At 49.7% G+C, this 17809-nt stretch overlaps 1 protein-coding gene across 5 annotated transcripts in view; it reads left to right on the forward strand.

The window, feature by feature from the left end:
• The window catches only part of TEX14 (testis expressed 14, intercellular bridge forming factor), a 52068-nt gene that overhangs the window by 15763 nt on the left and 18496 nt on the right, over window positions 1–17809 (forward strand). For all 5 annotated transcript variants that reach the window (XM_083714995.1, XM_083714993.1, XM_083714994.1 and 2 more), the window contains exons 4-18: window positions 287–452; window positions 1340–1476; window positions 2148–2217; window positions 3054–3184; window positions 4063–4176; window positions 5648–5771; window positions 6418–6596; window positions 7432–7583; window positions 8460–8650; window positions 9319–9508; window positions 10485–11401; window positions 12460–12563; window positions 13900–13982; window positions 16028–16318; window positions 17414–17514. In XM_083714995.1, the coding sequence (XP_083571121.1) occupies window positions 287–452; window positions 1340–1476; window positions 2148–2217; window positions 3054–3184; window positions 4063–4176; window positions 5648–5771; window positions 6418–6596; window positions 7432–7583; window positions 8460–8650; window positions 9319–9508; window positions 10485–11401; window positions 12460–12563; window positions 13900–13982; window positions 16028–16318; window positions 17414–17514 (2950 nt within the window). The remainder of the gene's footprint in view (window positions 1–286; window positions 453–1339; window positions 1477–2147; window positions 2218–3053; window positions 3185–4062; window positions 4177–5647; window positions 5772–6417; window positions 6597–7431; window positions 7584–8459; window positions 8651–9318; window positions 9509–10484; window positions 11402–12459; window positions 12564–13899; window positions 13983–16027; window positions 16319–17413; window positions 17515–17809) is intronic.

The following is a 17809-nucleotide window of genomic DNA, read 5'->3' on the forward strand; positions in this document are numbered from 1 at the left end:
ATTTTATTATTTATTAAATTTGTATACTACCCTTCATCCGAAGATCACAAGGCAGTTCACAGCATAAAAATGCGAGATAAAAACAGGAACAAAAATGAAGCGAAACAATACCCCTACCCCGAAACACATTTAAAAGGACATAAGACGTTCATCAGCCTTGATGTAAGCATTTCTGCATTTTGTTTTTAAGCCCACAATCCACCTAGTCCAAGGAATTGCTTATTAAGGTCTTTGGGGGCCCTCCGATCAGAACTTCCAAGTGCTCTTGTGTTCCTTGTTTTCTCAGCCGCTGTCACGATGGGAGCACTCCGGTCCATGCGGCAGCTTTCTCAGGCAACCAGTCAATTCTCAGCAAACTGCTGGATGCGGGTGGAGACCTGCGAGTCCATGACAGGAATGGGAGGAACCCGCAGAGCTGGGCTGTGACAGCTGGGAAGGAGAGCAGCGCTCAGGTGTGTGGGCGGCTAGGGCCTTTTGCCTCTTACTTACCCCAGAAGCTTGCACCTGTGTGCACAAAGCTCCACAAATGCCTCTTCCATGCAGAGTCAGCCTTCCATTTCCTGCAGGCAGCAGGCAGTGTTGCTTTTTTTGCTCATGTATGGTGGTGCCTGTGGGGCCCCCCATCAGTTATTGCTGGGCTCCAGTTCTCAGCATCCCCAACTGTTGGCCTTGTAGGCTTCAGGGGATGGTAGGAATTGGGAGTCCCAGCAATGTGTACATGGCTACAGGCGCCCCATCCCTGACCTTGCAACACCCCCAGCCCAAATGCTTTTATCCAGAACTGTTTATTTGTTTCTACGACAAGGGTCGTGGCTCAGCGGAATAAAGCACCTTCTTTTCAGTCAGAAGGTCTCATGTTCAATCCTTGGCGTCTCCAGGTAGGACTGGGGGAGATCACGTCCAAAATCATGGAGAGCCACTGCAAGTCTGCCCAGACTGATGCTTGGCACCACTGGATAGCTCATTTGCTTAGAGCAAGTGCTGATAACGCCAAGGTTGCAGGTTCAATCACCATAATGGACATCTGCATTGCAGGGGCTTGGACTAGATCAGCCGTTCTCAACCTGATGTTGTTGAACTACTACTCCCATCACCCCTAGCTAGCAAGGCCAGAGCTCAGGGATGATGGGAGTTATAGTCCAACAACATCTGGGGACCCACAGGTTGAGAACCGCTGGACTAGATGATCCTCAGGGTCCCTTCCAGCTCTTCAATTCTATAAGGCACTTTCTCCCTTCCATCCCTAGTTGCTTTCAAGGTTTGCGCTCAAACTCAGGAGTGTTTGCTGCCACCAACCATCCCTGGCGGCGGCGGCGGCTTCTCTTCTTCTGTTTTGCAGATGCTCGAGTTCATCCAGCGATGTACATCCCACATGCAGGCAATTGTGCAGAACTACTCCATAGACTTGCTGCGGAAGGTGGACTCTCCCAGAGCTTTGGTCTCTAGCCCCTCCAAGTTTGTGGGCATCAAGCAAGGGTGAGTGCCTCCAGCTGTGACAGTGAGGGTGGGGAGAGAAATCGTTTCTCCCTCTTCTCTTCCTTTCCCCGCACACCAAACATTTATTTTTAATAGAGGCTTGTAAACACTTGGGAAGTGCCCTTGGTTCCTCCGCAGAGAATGGCTGCGACATCATTCTTTCTCCCTCATGTGATGAAAAAGCAGAACTGCACACATAAAAGCAAAAAGGAAGCCCAGATCAGAAGCAAATAAAATCCAAAATCTGTCATTGGGTATTAGCAACAAATCTCCATTTGTATGCTGGCTTTGAAACTGTGCCCAGTACATGCAGTCTTTTTATTGTGTTGTGAAATTCCTTTCAGATGCTTTGTAGGAAGTGTCTAGAGACTCTGAATCTCAGGGTTATGGGTTTGAGCCCCTTGTTGGGCAAAAGATTTCTGTATTGCAGGGGGTTGGACTGGATGACCCTTTTGGTCCCTTCCAACTATACAATTCTTTGATCCTATGGTTATACGAGAGCTAGTGCGGTACAGTGGTTAGAGTTTTGGACAAGGACCTGGAAGACCAGGGTTCATATTCCAGCTCAGCCATGAAGCTCACTGGGTGACTTTGGGTCAGTTGCTGCCTCTCAGCCTCAGCTACTTCAAGAGACACCCTTTCCCCCCTTTCTTTGTTTTTTTGTCCTTCAGGACGGCTGACAAGATTCTGAGACGTGGGAGCAGTGCCCCCCAAAACATTTACAGCTTTGGCTTTGGAAAGGTAAATATGGTGGAAGGGTCCAGGACGCAACAGGATCTCCCTGTTCCCCTTGAGCCAATTCATTCTAGAAGAATGAATTGGGAACAGCTGGTGGATTTTTTGTTGGGAATTCAAAAAGTATATCCCTGTTATGCAAGTGTGGCTTCTGGTGGTGAAAGAGCAAAATCTGGCCGGTGGAAAACCTTGAGCCCAGGGGCCAAATTCAGCCCTCCGGGTCTCTCTCTTTGGCCCTTGATATTCTCCTGCCCTCTCGTCTGTCCTGCTCTGCACCTTCTTCAGTTGCGTTTGCCTGGCTGAGTGTCAGGGCTGGGCTGGGACAAAGGCTTTCTGACGAGCGGTCAGAAGGGAGAAGAGGAAGTAGAGTGGGAGGAGGAGATGTTGGAAGCTGAAGAGGTAACAGGGTTAGTGAGCCATGAGAGTCTGGCATAGAGAAGTCCAGAATTAAAGGTAGAAGCAGAAGATGGAGGGGGGGGGGCAAGAGGCAGGGTGGAGGCAGGCTTCTGAAGAAGCCAGGGGGGTCTCCCCCTCCTGCTGGGACCAGCTACCCTGCCCCCTGGTCTCCCAGGACCAGAAGAGTTATGAAGAGGGCAGATCAAAGACAGACAAGACTTCTTCATCTCAGATTACTTGGGAAGGACCAGGCAGAGGAGTAGACTTAGGGAGCTGTGGGAAGGTGGGGACCTTCAGTCCTTGCAACTGCCTCATTGGGGCCAGACCAGTGAGGAAGAGTTGCTGTGCTCACTAGGCCTGGCACTATTGAGCAGCGTCTTCTAATAAAGTGTTAACACTATGTGAAAACAAAGAGCAATTGTTACAATTATTATTTCTCTTGCCAGGTTTACCTCACAGGCAGCCGTCAGCTGGGCTACTTGGCATCGCTCCCCATCATTGCGGATAAGGAAGTGGTCCAGGCTGATGATGAACCAACCTTCTCCTTTCCAGCTGGGCCATACATGACTATGACCAAGTGGGTTGATGCTTTTGCAAGGGGGAGTTGGGCTTCTTAACCAAGCAGGTTAGGTGTAGGCTTGTTCAATGTATACATCGCTTCTGACCCAAGATGAAGTCCCAAAGCAATACACATCCAGACGAGAAACTGTGGTCAAAATCACATAAACCTGTTCTTAATAATATTTAACAGTGCAGTTTCATGTCAGTGGTCTTTCTTTTGCCCATTTAGACTTGTGTTGTCAAAGAGATAAACAACTACTTAACATTTAGAAGACATCTGAAGGCAGCCCTGTTCAGGAAAGTTTTTAATGTGTGACATTTTGATGTATTTTTAATTCTTGTTGGAAGTCGCTCAGAGTGGCTGGGGAAACCCAGCCCGATGGGTGGGGTACAAATAATAAATTATTATTATTATTATTACTTTTATTTTGGAGTAGAACCCCTAGGATTCACCAGTCGGAGTCTACTGCAAAAAGACACACACTTAGATTTAAAGAGTTATGAACCGTGGAATTTTCTTTTTTGAGTACCAAAAACTTGAAGGGTGCTTGCTTTTGGTTCTCCCAGTCTCAAAAGTGGTTTACAAAAAGAATAAAACAACAATACCATCACCACTTAAATAAGGCATTAAAAATAACTAAAATAAAAAGTAAACTAAAAACCAGATTAAAACACATGTCAGCATTTGACCTGCCTGGATTTGAACCTTGGCCTCCCACTTGCACAGTGCCTGCTACACCACCACTGGCGATCTTCCTTTGGGAGCTACCCTTCTGTCCACCTCCTGTGACGGAGTATGCGTTCAAGCAGAGTATTGAAAACTGCAATACTGCCAAAGAAAAAGTCCAGAAAGTCACCCCTGGCCTCTCTCCCCTCCCTTCCCCGGTCTTGCAGTTTGATGTGGGGTGGAAGCAGAGTCACAGTGAAGGAGCTGAACATGAAACCCCACCAGCACTGCAGCAAGCTGCGCCTCTCTGACCTGCTTCTCGCAGAACAGGAGTACAGTAGGTACGGCCGCCTCTTGCAGCTTTGGCGGGGAAAACCTGAATCACGATTGTGGCTCCTTCCTCTACTGATGTTCAGATCAGAGGGGGAACAGCATCTCAGCAGTGATGTCAACTTGCGCTTCTTGCAAATACGTAAAAGGTGTCCATGCAATTTGGGTGCTGAGCAGGAAGAAGGAAAAGCCCTAGAACTATTCTGGTAACCTTGTTTTGGTCTGTCCTTGAACAACAAAGAGGGGATCTGTATTGTGGCCATTTGCCTTGGGGAAAGTAATTACTTGTTTCTCTCTCCTTCCTCAGTCTCTTGGGTGATTACAGTGTTATAGGGGGGGTTATATACAGTGTCTGTGGGGGGAGGTCAGTCTGGATGAAACCCATGAGTCCCTTTCAAAGCTGTGATTCTGTGTCAGGGAGGATAGAATCTATTAGGGGAAACTAGCCAGATCAGTTCCTTCGCTAAGGGAGTGGCCTTGGCCTGCCAGTTCAGTCCTGCCATTTACATTAAAAAGGGGCTGCCTTGTTGCCATAGAGACAAACGTGTGTGTGTGTGTGTGTGTGTGTGTGTGTGTGTGTGTGTGTGTAAGTGTAACCCCCCACCACCTAGTGGAAGCAGACTTCACCTTATAGAACATGGGTAGACAAACTAAGGCCCGGGGGCTGGATCCGGCCTAATTGCCTTCTAAATCCGGCCCACAGACGGTCCGGGAATCAGCGTGTTTTTACATGAGTAGAATGTGTCCTTTTATGTAAAATGCATCTCTGGGTTATTTGTGGGGCATGGGAATTCGTTCATCCCCCACCCTAAATATAGTCCAGCCCCCCACAAGGTCTGAGGGACAGTGGACCGGCCCCTTGCTGAAAATGTTTGCTGATTCCTGTATAGAAGAACAATAGCCAGAGTTTTGTGAGTGAGCTTTGGCTGATGCTGGAAGCTGGAGAGACAGAGGCATCCATTGCTCTGTGCTGGAGCCAAAGTGGTGGCTTGGGGCTTTCCTGGAAAACCTTCCCTGGGGAGGCGAGATCTTTCAAGATGTTAGTGCTGTGAGACCTTCCAACTTATCCTCTGATTATATATGTATGTGTAAATAAAACCACACGTCTTAAAGACACCGCAGTCTTTTGTTAACCGTCATTCCAAGGAAACAGAAATATGGATAAGCGCAGGCACTCCCGGAGCCTCTCACCGCTCGGCGATGGGTTGCACGTAGTAATACCCAGCGGAACATCCCTTGAAAGATCAGTTGTGTTTTCTGGTGCCATGTTGATGGCCCGATCCATGTTAGCTTCCACCTTCTTTTGGCCTTTGCTCCTGGCATGTTCTGTTGTTGCTTTTTTGTTGGTTCTGGTGCTTTAAGTTGGTTAGGAAAGGCAGAGTGAGCTGTTCTGATGGGATAAGATCAGTAAGCCTGGAAATGCACTTCCTTCGTAATCCAATTTCCCTTCACACTGTTGGGTTTTCATATCTCCTTCTGCAGCCAGCTCCGCCATCCTCATTTGTTGCAGCTGATGGCTGTCTGTTTATCCAGCGACTTGGAGAAAACGCGATTAGTGTTTGAGAGGGTTACTTTTGGCTCCCTCTATAGCATCCTTCATGAGAGGGTAAAGTGACCATTTTTGTTTCTTGGCACAATTAATATATTTCTTCTACCTGCCCCCAGTGGTTTCCTCCCAAGGAGCTCAGAGTGACACATCAGGTTCTTCTGGCCCCTTCCAAACTTTATCCTCATAACAACCCCATGAGGTAGGTTACACTGAGAGACTGTGACTAAGTCATTGAGCTTCGTAGCTAAGAGAGCCACCTGGCAAGCTTCATGGCTAAGAGGGGATTGATCCATTTTGTCCTGCGCCATGTGGTAGGTTAGACGGAGTAAAAGGGGTGCTGGCTTTGCACATAGTGCTGAGCCACAGTTAAAACAAGCCAAAGACAGCAAATCATGACTTCAGGTTAAGCTGCTGGGCAGGGTTTGGACAGTTGGAGAAACCATGGTTTAATGAACCATCGTTGAATAAACCATGGCTTGGCATTATGTGTGAACCGGGCCGTGATCATTTCCTCTGATCTCAAACAGTTCTAATGCAGAATGATTATCAGACAGTAAACTAACACCCACATCATATGTTGACTGCGTTAATTGAATGGTGTGGGAGGGTACCTGCCCTGTTTTAAATCCTGTCTTCCTGGAGGTTCCTGGGAAGAGCAAATACTCAAGCTAAGAGCTGGTTTCTTTCCTCTTCCCCTCGGCAGCGTTCGGAGTTCCCCATTGTGCACATGGAGACCCTCGTTCACCTCTTGCTTCAGGTGAATGATGGCCTGAGGTTCCTGCACTCGCACGGCTTCATCCACCGCACGGTCAGCTCCTATGCTGTGGTGGTTGTTTTGGCGGGGGAAGCCAAGCTTACCAACCTGGAGTACATGATCGAGAGGTAAAGGCGCCCTACTTTCCCCCGTTCTCCCCATATTACTTGAGCAACTAGCAAAAGTACAAAATGTAAGTTTGGAAATGGTGTCTGAGCTGCAGAGGTTGGACGTGCATGCATGGTCAGCTTGGAAGCATGATGAAAAAAGGAGGCCACCCAGGCACGAAGGATGTATGTAGTGTTACAAGCTTCCTGCCAAGGCAGACAAAGGAAATGATTTCACTGAGTTCTCTCTAGCAAAGCTCTGTGAGCCTCAGCCCTTTCATGTGCCCATTTGGCAAAGCATAAGTGCTGACTGACTGCAATAATGTCCCACATAAACAAGTGGGTCTTTGAGAGCTCTCTTGCAGCTACTGTCTCCCCACCACCACCCATTTTCACGTGGTAAAGGTAAAGGCACCCCTGACCATTAAGTCCAGTCGTGGCCAACTCTGGGGTTGCGGCGCTCATCTCGCTTTATTGGCCAAGGGAGCTGGTGTACAGCTTCCGGGTCATGTGGCCAGCATGACTGAGCCGCTTCTGGCAAGCCAGAGCAGCGCACGGAAACGCTGTTTAACTTCCTGCTGGAGTAGTACCTATTTATCTACTTGCACTTTGACGTGCTTTCAAACTGCTAGGTGGGCAGGAGCAGGGACCGAGCAACGGGCGCTCACCCCATCGCGGGGATTCGAACCACCGACCTTCTGATTGGCAAGTCCTAGGCTCTGTGGTTTAACCCACAGCGCCACCCTCATCCCTTCACGTGTTATCCAGCTTTAAAATAATGCTGAGCATCTCTGGGATGTATGTTCTCCCCCTTGCCACATGTTCTGAGGGCCTCTTGGTTTCCTGTCTTTGGCAGCAAGGATGGGGGAGAGCACAGCGACCTGACACGGCTGCCCATCCCTTCCCAGTTATACAAGTGGTGCGCTCCGGAAGTAATCCTCCAGAGGACCGCGACCACCAAGTCTGACATCTACAGCTTCTGCGCGGTGATGCAGGAGGCTCTGACAGGTACAGAAACGTAGGGAGGGATGCTAAGCCTCACAAAGGTAAGGACATAAGGAAAACCTGCTGGATCATGCCAATGGTCCATCTAGTTCAGCATCCTGTTCTCACAGCGGCCAGACAGATACCTGTGTGAAATTCGCAGGCAAGACCCAAGCACAGGAGCGCTCTCCCCTTCTGTGGTTCCCAGCATCTGGTATTGAGAAGCATCACTGCCTCTGACCGTGGAGGCAGAGCAGAGCCATTGTGGCTACTAGCCATTGATAGCTTTATCCTCCCCTGAATTTGCCCAGTCTTTTAAAGCCAACCAAGTTGGGGGCTGTAACTGCCTCTTGTGGAAGTGAGTTCCATAGTTTTAACAATCCGCTAGACGGACTTCCTTTTATTTGTCCTGAATCGTCCAACGTTCATTGGATTAACACAAGTTCTGGCGTTATGAGAGGGAGAAAACCTCTCTATTCACATCCTCCATGCCTTGCAGAATTTTATAAACTTCTGTTGTGTCGCCTCTTACGCTAAACAGAGAAGTCCCAAATGCTCCACCCATGATCATTTTGGCTGCCCTTTTACAACTGTAGTTTGTGTGTTCGCTTTTTGAAGCTCTCGACCTGCCCCATTCCCATTTCTTGGCTGCTGCACCTTGTTTGGAATAGTCTCTCTTCCCGTCTTCATCAAGCTGTTTGGCCCCAGCCTCCCCTTCAAGGCTGCTGCCAAAATTCTACTACTGCTAGATGATCCACAGGATCCCTTCCAACTCTACAATTCTGATTCTATTTTAATTTTAATTGTGTATTTCTTGACATGCCCTCTGCCATAAGGCAGGCTCCTCCCCTTTAGAGCTTCACCACATCAGAGCATGCATGTGGTCTGTGTGTCTTCCAGATACCATCCCCTGGGATGGGTTCGAGGGCCCGGATGTTAAGGATCTCATAGTTTCTGGGCAGTGGCTGGAAGCGGATGCCAGGCTGCCTAAGCCCTATTACGACATCGTGAAGACTGGGCTGGAGTCCAGGCAGAAACAGCGCACCATGAACCTGCAGGATATCCGATACATCCTGAAGAATGACCTGAAGGTGAACCAGAGCAATTGAGCCTCCCAAATCTTGCAAACAACTTTACTGCTGGTCACCTCTGGCAAATTTGAACCACCTCTGGGCACCCAGGTGTGGCTGGCTAGCTAGCTAAAAACTAACCGCCAGTGTGTTTTGTAAACAGTATTTTTGCAAGGCTACTTCTTAACTCCAGAGAGCCTGTGCTTAAACTCCCCCCACCAATGGATCACTTGAAAAGTGGTAGCTCATCTAGGAGAAAGAAAACTTTGACCCTACACGTCTGCTGCCTTGCAGGATATTTCAGGAGAAGAAAAGTCTAAGGGGTAAAACCCACACAAATCAGGAGTTGAGTCGCTAAGATGGTTGGAGAATGCCTTGTAAGCCTCCTTCTGGCAACTCCTGCAGCCAAGGTGGTGCCAAACGTATTGTTCTGCTTTCCTTTGGACCACATCAGTGAGGCTGAGAGGGGCGGACTTGACACCTGGGCAGCCCAGGACCTCCATTCACACTCCCCAGGCTTGTGTCTTGGGGAGTGCACTTTAATGCTCCTAACGCAAAGTTTGACTCTATCCCTGGAGGCGCACTCCACTGTCTCTTGAGACAGACGGATGCCAACAATGGCAACCTGATTTGGTTCCAGGGAGAGAGGGGTCCCCTGTGTCCTGACACCATTCTCCTTGCCACTGCAGGATTTGCTTGAGTCTCGTAGGACCCGCCATGGTGACAGTTCTGGACCGTCAAAGGCCGAACCCCGTGCTGACATTAATATCTGCTTGCCGTCCGCCTCCGCTGTCTCGGTCAAGGTGGAAGAAGAGTTGCCAGAAGAGGAGCAGGAAGAAGAGAAGCCAGAAGAGGAGCAGAGCGTCCCGTGTCTGCCTTGTAAGTTCTGCTTTTGCTGCAAGGGCCAAAGCCTGGCCTTTTGTGTCTTTGCTGCCAGTGCCAGTGGGGCAAACGGGAAGGGCTGTATCTTAGTGGCAGAGCACCTGCTGTGCATGCAGAAGGCTCCAGGCTCAATCCACAGCTGCGTCTCCAGTTAGGCCTGAAATCCTGGAGAGCTGCTGCCCGTCAGTGTAGGTGATACAGAGCTATGGTTGGTCTCTTCTGTCTGTTTGTGGCCCTCCAGACACCAGTGTGGTCTATACCAGGAATGGGGGAACAGCCATCTGTATGCCCTGCTAGATGTTGTTCATAGAAGGGACTCTGCTCAGAGTTGGAAGGGACCACGAGGGTCATCTAGTCCAGGCATGTCCAACTCCCAAGAAACTGTGATCTACTCCCAGTAAAACACTGGCGGTGATCTACCCATTGTCATTGGAAGGAGGAGCGTGCATGGATTGCCCAGAGTTATTGAGCTTTTTTAAGGAGGGAAGTGCCCAGAGTTGTTGAGCTTTTGGGGGGGAGGATTGCCCAGAGTGTTTTTTAGCTTTACCCCCATAACATTTTGCACATGATAAGGATCCCGCGATCTACCAGGATCAGCCGGGGATCTACTGCTAGATCACGATCTGCTGGTTGGACATCCCTAGTCCAATCCCTGCAATGGAGTCTTTTGCCCACTGTGGGGCTTGAACCCATGGGACTGAGATTGAGTCTCATGCTCTACAGACTGAGCTATCCATCAGCCCCAGCCAACATGGCTAGCAGCCAGGAGCGCTGTTAAGATGAGAGCAGCAGCTTCCACATTCCTGATGCAGAGCAAGGCTTTGCATCCAGGCGTCATGCGCACGGGGCAGAAATAGGCTGCAGGATCCTGAGAGGCCCTTTGCAAGTCTGTTTGTGTGAGGAGAGAAAACACTGTCCTGTGCTTGTTAAGAGCTTAGCCCCTCCATTCTGACTCGTGCTCTTGTTTCTTCAGCCGGGAGCTTCACCGTGATGAGATGCGCTGCTTCTGCTCCCAGAATCGAAGGTGCCGCTGGCCACCAGTCTCAGCCCGCCCTCCCTGCCGCTCAGTCCGGTCACCTCTTGACTCCCAAAGTCCAGGGAGGCACCAGCGACAGGGACGAGAGCCTCTGCAGCTTTGAAATAAACGAGATCTACACCTGCTACCCTGAGATGTGTGGGGACAGCACAGAGGAGGACACAACATCGGGACCGGGTCAGGGATCCCCAAGGCAGCCTCGGACCGTCCCGGCGGATTGGGCCAAAGCCCTTTCGCCGCCCCTGCCAGCCAGAATTCAGGACGGGCAGACAAGCTGCAGTGAGGGGGTTGCCACCTCCGATTCAGAGTCGGAATACACCAGGGAAGAGGTCACCTACATGTCGCAGGCCTACCCTGTGCAGCAAATGGTGAGGTTCTCCAGCCCCCGGGGCTGGAACACCCCCTGGAAGGGGGGCCACTACTTTGGGAAGTGCGTCCTGAACCTGAAGATCTCCCAGACGCTGCTGCAGCAGGCGAGGGACTCCCTCTGCCGGACGGAAAAGAAGCTGGACCAGCTGGAGAGCTTCAGAAAGCCCCAACCCCAGCCATGCGCCGTTGCCCTGAACCCCATCGTCCGAGAATACTGGGAGAAGGACGAGGGCGCCGCTTTTGGAAACCGCAGGGCACCCTGCAGCGGACCCAGCGCCTTCCTCTGGAAAGCGGTGGGCCCTCCGTCTGTGAACTACGTCCCTCTGCCCCTGCGTGTCATGGCCATGCAGCGGCCTCTGGTGATTCAGCCCTTTCAGCCCGTGGAGCCAGAGCGCAGGAGCCAGGACACCACCTGCTGGAGCGACTGCGGGCTGGAGGCACCCAAAAGCCCCTGGAGCAGAGGGGAAGTGGAGCCCAACTATCAGGTGTGAGAGAGCGGTAAAGGGAGGGGCTGTAGCTGGGGGGTAGAGCAGTTGCCTTGCATGCAGAAGGTCCCAGCTTCAATCCCTAACTTCTCCAGGTAGGGCTGCGGAAAGGCTTATGTCTGAAGTCCTGAAGAGCTGCTGCCAGTCAGAGCAGGCAGCACTGCGCTAGGTGGTCTGACTCTGTATAAGGCAGCTTCCTGTGTTATTTCAACCCGTTATTCAGGACCATGAAGGCTAGAATCTTACTCTGCTTTGCATTGCATGGGGTCCCAGGTGCAATCTCAGGTGTCCTCAGTTGGGCCTCCTGCCTGGAGAGTCAGTGTAGACAGTGCTAAGCTAGTAACAAGGCAGATTCCCTTGTTCATAGATTCATGGAATTGTGGACTTGGAAGGGACCCTGAGGATCCCCAGTCTGACCCTCTGCAGCAGTGCTGGATTAAACCCTGCGGAGGCCCCTAGACAGTCTAAATCGGGGGGGGGGGGGGTCTGGCTTGCAAATTTTCTCCCAACACACTTTTTTATTTTACCAACAGTTTTTTTAAAAAATTTCATTACACAAGACAAACAGTGTTGATTTTGATCCATTGTTGAGGCCCCTAAAAGGCATGGGGCCTATAAGCCGGTGCTTACTCTGCCTATTTGGTAATCTGGCTCTGTCATAGGCAGCTGTCCCATACAGGGATCGAACCTGCAACTTTGGTGTTATCAGCACCACTCTCTAACCAACTGAGCTATCAGTGCAGGTTGTGACCTGCTGGAAGGACATTTGCTAGGCACTGATATTGGCCATGGAGTCAGGAGGAGGGTTGTGTGACCTCAGCCCCGGGAGCTGAATATGGCCACCCAGGTGCCTCTGTCTGTCCCCTCAGGCCACTGTAAGGCGTACTCTCCATTCTCATTAAAAGCTATTGGCAAATACCCACCCCTTCCTCACGTGTGGGAAATTAAGCAGTCAGCCGCTAAATATACAACCTTCCTTGCCCCCTGGTTAACTGCATAACTCATAAATAACCACCTGAGTCCCCACTCAGCTATGATTGACTGGAGTGATTTTTCAGCTTTTCCACCCAGGCGTCACCGTCCGGAGGAAGAGGAACATGAGTCCGCAGTTGTGGCGAGGGAACCTGTCTGCAGTGGACGATGGGAACAGATTTTCAGATGGGTGAGTCCTGCTGCTCCTCAGTCCCCAGCCACACTGCCTCCGATTCCATAGAGGACAGTGATGAATTCAGTATATTGCCCACCCTAAGGTCCCAGGGCAGGTCTCAGCAATTTAAAATGCAACATTAAAAACCGTTTGAAACAAAATGCGATACCAAGAATGTCTAATAATATGCACCTCAGGAGTCGGAAGCCCTGGGTCAGCCTCAGCCTTTGGCACAATCTGTTTAGTGAAAGGTGCCAGGCGTGCCTCTGTGGGGAGGGGAGGGGTTCCACAGCTTGGGAGCCACCACAAATACACTGGCACCTCTGGATGCCCATGGGATCCGTTCCGGAGCTCCGTTCGCATCCTGAAGAGAACGCAACCCGTGTCTGCACGTGCGCAGGTCGCGATTCGCCGCTTCTGCGCATGACGTCATTTTGAGCGTCTGCGCAATGCGCGAGCGGCGAAATCCAGAAGTAACACGTTCCGTTACTTCCGGGTCGCCACGAAGCGCAATCCGAAAACGCTCAACCTGAAGCAACTTTAACCCGAGGTACGACTGTAGTCCCTTCTCCCAGCCCCCTCCCCAGACTCCCAAGACCCCCCTCTGCTGCCTTTTGGACCAAGTTTCCACATTGTCTTGGAGGGCAGCCCCACATAGAGTGCATTGCAGTGTCATCCGACTATCCCAGCTCAACTCAAAAAATCCATGCTAGGGCAATACCTTCAGTAGCCCAACAAAAGCATCACGAGAACTCTTTGTCAGGCTGGATGTTAAACAAGTGTGTGTGGTGGGGGAGAGAAGAGGTAATATTTTGGGAGGCTGATTTTGAACCCATGGAGTCTGTATCTGTTCACAGTCAGCTTGCAATCAGGCTTTGTGTTTCCAAGACGCCTTTTTGCTGTTACGAGAAAAGGAGGGATATAAAATTAATAGATGGTGATAATATAGGAATATTATTATTAAACTTAAATTTGTATACCATATAAATATACTCACAGGATAAAATCATGATATAAAAACACAGACTACATAATCAAAATCAAAATAAAAACAAGAACAAGAACAACTCAATAACCCCCCTGTCCTCGCTCCACCAAAACACATTTTAAAAGGGCATTGAATATCAGTCAACCAGAGGCTTGGTTGGAGGAACATTTTTCCCTGGAGCCTAAAGGTGTATAACGAAGGCACCAGGCGAGTTTCCCTGGAGAGAGCATTCCACAAATGGGGAGGCACCACAGAAAAAACCCTGTTCTCGTGTTGCCACCCTCCAGACCTGTCACGGAGGAGGCACACGAAGAAGGGCCTCAGAAGATGATCTCCACCCATATTCCAATGTGTTTCTTGCAGGTTCGTCTCAAAATCAACACCTGATATTTATGACAATAGTGTGAGGAGCGAGGAGAGGAGGATGGCACAGTCTGAATGGACAAGTGAGTATTGTGTTTTATTTCATTGGAGTCGTGCAATCTATAGGTCTCCGGGATGGCGGGGAGCATCAAGGCCATGGGCTGAATGTGGCCCCTGTGTCACTCAGCCTGGCTCTCGGGGCTGTTTCCAGGCCACGTCCCTCTCCCCAGGCCACGTCCCCTTGCTGTCCTCTGCAAGTGCTTTTGCCTGGCTTGAATACACCCTCTTGAATAATGAAAATGTTTACCCTTCCCTTTTGAACTTCCAACATCTACTGAATTATTATTTTTTTCATTCCAGCAGGCATTTCAACTGAAGTCTGATATTATGGTTTTGGTCTATTTTTAAAAAAACCTTTTCTGTACACTACTTAGAGACTTTGTAGTTAAGCGGTATATAAAATGTTTAAATAAAAAGAAATAGAGGGTGGAAAGGTGTGTGTGTGTGTGTAGAATCCTCTACCTTTTGTGTAGCTGGTACGTAGCATCCTGTACAAATGTAAAAGTCATGTCCGTTGTTTCACTCACTTCTTGCTTCTGGCTCCACCCACCACTGGCCTGCAGATCCTCCAGAAGGTTGTCTGCGAGGAAATGCATTCACCAGGCTGGAAAAGGTTCTTTCAGGACTAGTATATATTCTATATCCTGTCCCAGTCATGGCATTGCGGGCAACCCTGTCGGGTAGGTGAGGCTGAGCAACAGTGACGGCCTTTAGCACCACCTAGTGAGAGGGGATTTGAATTCCAAGGGCAACATTGCCTGCTGTGGTGGTGGTTTTCAGACTGACTGCTTCCTAGGATCCTGTTTGGATCAACAGTGATCTTTGGGCTTTAATCTCTTCTTGGTGACAGACAAGGTGGTTGTGAGGCAGACACAAGGCTGCCTGGGCTGGATGGAGACCAGGACCCTGGACAGTAACAGATGATACATTCAGGAGCCATAGATTCAGGACCACGGACAGCAACTCTGTTGTTGAGTGCAGAGGGATAAGTTGCTTCAGCACTGGCTTAGTGCAAGTGCCAGAGTCTAGCTTGGAGGAACAAGGCTGAAGGCCCGCTTTCTGGGTGCTTACAGCATGCCCACACCCGTCCAAGGACCAGTGTAGTTAATGTCTAGTTATGTCCCCAATGCATTTTACAATCAGAAGGTGAGGTGGTGCTTGCCAGAAACCACCACCCTGGGTGACTTTGGAGGTATGAATGCATTTCAAGGGGTCCTGATAAGATCTCCTTCCTTTTCTGTTGTCGCATTGGCCACTGGATGGCAGCATCAAACAAAGAACGGGATAATAAAGCCAAGAACCAGAACAGAACTCTGACTGGGGGGGGGGGGGGGAGCTTCCTTCGCCCCTAGATATTAAAGGCTTCCCCTCCTCTCCCCCATAATTCGAAGCACTGCTCTCCTGCTTGCTGCACTTAGGGACACAAAATCCTTTTCTCTCCTCCTGAGCCGGTAGTAAGCCTCAGTGGGAGGAACACATCAGCAGGAGAGAAACCAAGAGTAGGAAGAGCACTTTAAATCACTCTCCACGGGGCATATCTAGTCATAGTCATAATCTGGTTCATTTGTCAATCTGCACTTTGTGCAAGTACATTGTGTGCTGAAAGCTGTTCGTGGAAAGCAGACCATTAAAAATAATTCATAGCACAATAGCTTTAAAACATAATAATGCTGCAATTTATTTAGCAAAATTTATAGAGATTTTTATTTTTTGACTTAACTGTTCTATAAACAGTTTACATGACCTTGACGTTTCAACCATTAGCAGTTCATTTTAAAGCAAGAGCGTTGAAGAATATCTCCTCTCCCTGCAAATGAGGCTGAGATTCCCCAACTCTCGCCCCCCCTCTCCCAGCCAACCCACCCCCCCCATTCCAAGACACGTCAAAAGACACAAGCATCTTTTATCTTGGAGACAAGAGCCTGCTCCATCTTGCTAATCATTTGAGCCTAGGGCACCGGTGTGTGCCAAACGTATGCTCTACAGTTCCCCCTGTCTCCTCCTATGAAGTCCTCCTGCAAATGGAAAAAGCAAATCACAGTGGGCTCCCCCGCCTTGTCCTCCCCAGCGGAAGTGAAGCAGATGGCGAGGCAAGCGGCTTCTGGGCAGCTTGGCCTTCCACCCCAGTATCGTCTTGGTGAATGGACATCGGAGAGTGAGGGGGAGAGCATCAAGGATGTCTTCTGGAGCACCAGCAGCAAGGAGAGACTCCAGTTCCACCAGTGGAACACCGAGGAGGGGAGGCCGCGGGCTGACAGCGGAATCGGGGACCACTGTTTGCCCTGTGACCGCAGCGAAGAAAATGCCCCGGAAGTTGCGTTGAAAAGATTTGTGGTACCCGGGGGCCAAAGGACTGACGGTAGGGCTGAGCAAAAAGGCTCCTTCTCTGCAGTTAACCATCCCGTTCAGAGCTACTGATTTGGAGCAGGTGGGGTGGGATATTTCAGCAATTTTTCAGAGGCTTATGTGCACGTCAAAATTATTCCAGATGTTTTGTAGAGATGCTGTTGGTGACCCCTGTTTTTTAAACCAAATATTAGCTCTGATGCTTACAGTGCTATTTTGGGGTGAAGGAGAGGAAGGGAAATGACAGCTGACACCCCCCTCTCTCTCACTCACCCACCCAAATAGCAGAGCTAACGAACACTTTTCCCACAACTTCCCCACAACTGCCTTTACTTCCTATGAGTCCCCCCCGGATTTCCCCCCACCTAATTTCAAGCAAATGTCCTTGCTTTTGTCTAAACCTTTGACAGAACTTAAAACTGGATGTCCTAGATTTATATTTGTTACACTTATAAACCTGTCTGCTTCTTCCAGAGACTGCAAGCATCTTGCCTGTGGTTTTCAATCCAGGCAGCTTTTAAGTGGCAGGACCTAGTTAGCTTCAGCGACAGAACTCCTTCAGGAGTGTTCTCTGGGCAACGTGTGTGCTAATTGTACCACGCTGAAGTTTATTGAAGCGCCTTTTTATGCTGCTGCTGCTTCTCCAGCTGCCGGCAGGCGGCGCAGTTGCTTTACACAGCGGCTCCTAGCCACTCCCTGGCCACTTTCTCCCCCCAGCCATGTATAATCTTATGCACCTCTTATCACGTTCCCCTTCGTTCTCCTTTCTTTCCTAAAACTAAAAAGCCCTAAATGTTGTAACCTTTCAGAACTTCAAAATAAGTGAATTATTAGGCACCCTTACAAAGCAAATGATTTACTGGCGGTTTTTTTTTGCCCGCCCTGTAAAGACTGATGTTCTTGTCTTTATGGAATAGACATTTAATTGCCATTATCTTCACGGGGCCCCGACAGCTCCTATTGCTGTTAGCTGATTTATTCACTTTTATATTCTGTAAGCTGGCCAAGCCATTCCAGGGACGCCATTAATTCTTTGCATGCTAATTTCCCCCCACTCTCCGTTTTTTATTTTCTTGCGTTTCACGGTGGAGTTATAATTTATTTTTAGGCAGAGGCATCCAGTTCCCAGCAAATGAGGTGCTAACGGAGTGTGGCCTGGCCTCTCGAAAGAGCGCTTCGCTTTCTGTCACCGCCGAGGACCTTTGCCGGGTAGGCACTTTAACCCTGTGCGATGTCTGGTTCCCCCCCATCCCAAATCAAAGATCTGTATTGCTATTTAATAAATTGATTAGCTGCCATATGATGAAGCCTATAGGCCAGGAGCAGTTGCACGTTAAGCTGAAGAAGCATCCTGTGATGGGTCTTGGCTCAGTGGAAGAGCATCTGCTTGGCATGCAGAAGGTCCCTCCTTGGGCCTCTCCAGGCAGGGCTAGGGATGTCCTGAATCCCCAGAGAGCTGCTGCCAGTCAGCATAGAGAACACTGATCCAGATCGAGCAATGGGA

Source organism: Podarcis gaigeae (genome assembly GCF_964106915.1).
Source record: "Podarcis gaigeae genome assembly, chromosome: 15".
Taxonomy (NCBI): Eukaryota; Metazoa; Chordata; class Lepidosauria; order Squamata; family Lacertidae; genus Podarcis; species Podarcis gaigeae.